A 4751-nucleotide genomic window follows, 5' to 3' on the forward strand; every position below is an offset into this window, starting at 1 on the left:
AGTGGAGGTGGAGGAGGTGGAGCCAGTGGAGGTGGGGGATAAGGAGCCAGTGGAGGTGGAGGGTGAGGAGCCAGTGGAGGTGGAGGGTGAGGAGCCAGTGGAGGTGGGGGATGAGGAGCCAGTGGAAGTGGAGGGTGAGGAGCCAGTGGAGGTGGAGGGTGAGGAGCCAGTGGAGGTGGAGGGTGAGGAGCCAGTGGAGGTCAGTGAGTGCACCTGCTGGTGGATGAGTGGCCGGACAAGGGGCTAAAGGCAGCGGAGTTTCCCATCCGGTGTCTTTTCTGGCGGGTGGAGCAGCCGAGACACCGCCGGAAAAATCAACCGTGTCCGCATCAAAGGCACGAATGAGGGTTTCAGGTTTTAAACACTGGCCTGAGGGATGGACAGAGGTGGGTTTATTGTGGGGGGTGGAAGTAGCCGGTGTCGCTGGTGGAGAGAAGACATGGCCGGAGTCAAATAGCTGGGGTGAGGAGCAATCAGCTTGAACCTGAGAGAGTGAGCAGGGAACAGAGAGTGTTTGTGGTCAGGGGGGGTTCTGCCGGTGGGCGGGAGGTGGGGGGTGGGGCGGGCGGGAGGGAGGGAGGTGGGGCGGGAGGGAGGGTGGGGGGTGGGGCGGGAGGGAGGGTGAGGGGAGGGTGGGGTGGGGGGTGAAAAGGTGACGGCTCCGGCCTTTCCAAATGTTGAACAGCGGGGGAATCGTAGGTCACTCGGGAGGGCTGCTTCCCCGCCTATTCCCAACTCCTGCCTGGGCTCTTTTTGAGTTTAACTAAGTGGAGAATATCCCGACTGAGAGTGTCTGTGAATTAGCCCAGAGGAAACTCCTGCTGATGCAGAATCCTGTCGGGACTAATAAACACCAACATGGATTTCCATCCTGACAAGCAGCCAGCTGATTTTTTTTTTAAAAAGATGTTTGGAAATAGGCAAGAAAATGGATTGGAAACAGTCACCATGCCGCAATTAGAAAACTGATCTTTAATTGCCAGTCTCTCTCTCTCCCTCTCTCTGTCTCTCTCTCTCTTTCTCTGTCTCTCTCTCTCCCTCTCTCTCTCTGTCTCTCTCTCTCCTCTCTCTCTCTCTCTCTCTCTCTGTGTCTCTCTCTTTCCCTCTCTGTCTCTCTGTCTCTCTTTCTCTGTCTCTCTCTGTCTCTCTCTCTGTCTCCCTCTCTCTCTGTCTCTCTCTCTCTGTGTCTCTCTCTTTCCCTCTCTGTCTCTCTGTCTCTCTCTCTCCCTCTCTCTCTGTCTCTCTCTCTCTGTCTCTCTCTTTCCCTCTCTGTCTCTCTGTCTCTCTCTCTCTGTCTCTCTCTGTCTCTCTCTCTCCCTGTCTCTCTCTCTCTGTCTCTCTCTCTCCCTCTCTCTCTCTCTCTCTCTCTGTGTCTCTCTCTTTCCCTCTCTGTCTCTCTGTCTCTCTCTCTGTCTCTCTCTCTCCCTCTCTCTCCCTGTCTCTCTCTCTCTGTCTCTCTCTCTCTCCCTCTCTCTCTGTCTCTCTCTCTCCCTCTCTCTCTGCTGTAATACTCGCATCACGTTTGAGTGTCAGCATTCTGTTAACTGCATCCTAGTGAATGACATTCTGGTCACATTTTTCATCGATTCATTATCACGAGGTAATGAATCGCGACTGTTTTACAGCTGTGGGATAGAAGTTATCATGTGGTTTTCGTTTCGAAGTTTGGAATTAATTAAGTTATGTTTATTGCACTAATTCGCTCCAGCGCTTTTTATGGCTTGGCCAGGACCCAGCAACAGATGCTTCGAATGTAACGTACATCAAATCAAATCGAATCGCGGCTTCCTTTTCATTAATAGGATCGGATATTTTTCACTGCAATATTTATTGTGTTATCTTGCTGCGTTTCACTAATTATAATCGTGTTGATTGCAATATTTTTGAAGTCTGTTCCGCTGATAACTGTAGAATTCCCTTTAACAGCCTGCGGAGGAACAGTAGCAGACAACTCTGTTTACGATTAACTGCTTAGCTTTTTTCCACCACCCCCCCGTCAAACGCTTGTAGTATTTGTAGGGAATCTATAGAAACCCAAAGAGACTCCCAGTCTTAGGTCTTTAGTTAATGGTTCCCAGCCCCTTCGCCTGTATTCTCCCACCGGCTGTTGCACTGAGGGTGAGTTTGTAAGAGTTGCAGTTGGGTGTACTGCACCCAGCATCTTTCACCCACCCCCCCACCCTCTCCCCTCCTCCTCTCAACCCCCCCTCCCCTCCTCCTCTCAACCCCCCCTCCCCTCCTCCTCTCCCGCCACTCGACCCCCACGGTATCGTCACCAGATCCCAACCAAAACCAGACTGTAAACTGAGTTGATCAGTGGCTTGTGTCAATATTTGTGAAATGTTGTTGCCTGTCAGCTACGGGCCAGTAGCCCTCACCCGGCAGGGACTTCGCCTGGACCACGAAGCGCTTCACAAGCTCCAGACAGAGAGAGAAATAAAAACAACACATTTTTATGTCTTAGCATTTCCCACGCGCACTCCGCAATAAACCAACCTCTCGTCCCGTCCTGTCCTCAAGTGAGTTCAGTTGATTCCAAAGTCACGTTTAGTCGAGAAATGTGGCTCAAACGCTGCGAGTATTTACTTCTGCAAGAATTTGTGCAGGATATTTGTGAAAGTTCAGGGGTATCTGAAGGTTTAAATAGAGAGACAGTCTTGACATGGCTTCTGCCCTCCTTAAAAAGGGTGAGTCCAGTGACATCTGGCCGATGCAATTTTAATCGAATCAAAGTGGTCTTTTTACTGCCAGGTGCGTGTTTGTAATGTCACCTTTGCTTTTGCATTTTAATTGCCGAGTGTCTGGAAGTCTGGACACTGCCCCTGCGCTGCTGGTCCCTGTATTGTGTGCAGTATGGTGGGAATCTGGGGAATGATTCAGACGGAGTTGACAAGGTTGTTTTAACACAACCAGCTGACACTCCGACAAGGGGTGATCTCACCGAACAGACTGGAGTGACCTCGGTTGGGCGGGGGGAGGAATTAAAAACAAAAAATGCCTCTCTCGCTGGCCAAAACCAAAATGAATGTTGCTATTTGGAAGTTGCCAGTGAATGCGGTTGTTTGCTGGACCTAGACAGCCCCGGACACTGGGCACTGCTCAGTGACTTCCCCCCACCCCCCAGTGTCCAAACCCCAGCGTGATTTGCAAACATGGACCCCCATCAGTCAATCCATTTGGTAAATCGGGACTATATCCGGGAGAAACCTGGGCCTTTTGTAAAAGAAGCCAATATTCTCTGGGGTTGGGTAACATTCATGGGAGGTTCGTGCTCAATTGAAATATTGCTTTCATAAATGTCTTGGTCACAACAATATGTTGGTATTATACATGAGGGACAAGCCTGTAGCCTTTATACAGAACAGCCGGCCTAGGATCCTGTTACGCTTTAAGTAACCACAATAGGGCTGAGATCTGGTTACTTGACACATTTACTGCCCCATTAGGATGCAAGTCAACAGTTTGACATTTATGGAGATCTCTGTGGTGTGACAGCCTTTCGAATTAACAATGTTCTTGGTATTTTCTCTCTCTCTCCCTCCCCTCCCTCCCCCCCTTCTCTCTCTCTCTCCCCTCCACAGTCCCACCAGGTGAGGAGAGTAATGACCATCCTGTTCCTTACTATGGTTATCTCATCCTTCGGTTGCCTGCAGGCTGTCCCAATGAAAGAAGTTGGAGGTCGGGGTGACAGCGCCTCGCTCTACCCGGGGTTCCGGCCCAGCGGAAGGCTGGAGGGACTGGACGGCGGAGGGAGGGGAGAGGAGGGGTCTCCCCGAGGTCTGGGGGTCTTGGCCCAAACCGTCGAGCATGTGCTGGAGGAGCTGCTGGAGGTGGGACCCGAGGCTCGGCCGGGTGACCGCGGTGGTGGTGGAGGTGGAGATGGAGAGGAGGAGGACAAAGAGGTGGATTTGTACTCGTCCAGGGTCACACTGAGCGGCCAAGTGCCTTTGGAGCCCCCTTTGCTCTATCTGATGGAGGAGTACAGGAACTACTTGGAGGCAGCCAACATGTCAGCGAGGGTCAGGCGCCACTCGGACCCAGCCAGACGGGGAGAGCTCAGCGTCTGTGACAGTATCAGCCAGTGGGTGACCGCTGACAAGAAAAAGACCGCCGTAGACATGTCCGGCCAGACGGTCAGCGTCCTGGAGAAGATCCTCGTCCAGAACGGCCAACTCAAGCAGTACTTTTACGAGACCAGGTGCAACCCCAAAGGTTTCACTAACGAAGGTTGCAGAGGGATAGACAAGAAACACTGGAACTCCCAGTGTAAAACCAGCCAATCTTACGTACGAGCCCTAACCATGGATGGTAGGAAAAAGATTGGGTGGAGATTTATAAGGATAGACACTTCTTGTGTATGTACATTGACCTTTAAGCGGGGAAGATAGTGAATGAGTGTATATAGGTTTTATCGAGATGTTATCTATTTGTATATATTACACACAGGGTAAATTATTCTGTCCGAGCGATACAGAAAATTTTATGGACTGCATGTAAAAATGAAGTTTATACAGTGAAAAAAGTGGTTTTATGTCTTATTTATTGAACATATCCATGACTCGAGAAGGAAACAAAAAAAAAACAATTTACTTGCGCACAACTTCAGAAAAAAGCAACACTAAAAGCCTGTGTCACATTCCTCAGATGATGGTGGTTTGTTGAATGACGTTGCCAAGAAATGAAAACGACAGTTTAAAAAATAAATATTGCATGCTGCTTCCATTGTTCAATAAGAATCTGTCCATTGGAAA

At 50.2% G+C, this 4751-nt stretch overlaps 1 protein-coding gene across 1 annotated transcript; it reads left to right on the forward strand.

The window, feature by feature from the left end:
• Nucleotides 1-3587: 3587 nt before the first annotated feature.
• On the forward strand, nt 3588-4388 carry bdnf (brain-derived neurotrophic factor). The gene has a single exon (XM_078547898.1). It carries the CDS (start codon nt 3603-3605, stop codon nt 4386-4388), a length of 786 nt encoding a protein of 261 aa, XP_078404024.1. The 5' UTR covers nt 3588-3602.
• Nucleotides 4389-4751: the final 363 nt, after the last annotated feature.

This window comes from Cetorhinus maximus, chromosome 9 (assembly GCF_964194155.1).
Source record: "Cetorhinus maximus chromosome 9, sCetMax3.hap1.1, whole genome shotgun sequence".
NCBI lineage: Eukaryota > Metazoa > Chordata > Chondrichthyes > Lamniformes > Cetorhinidae > Cetorhinus > Cetorhinus maximus.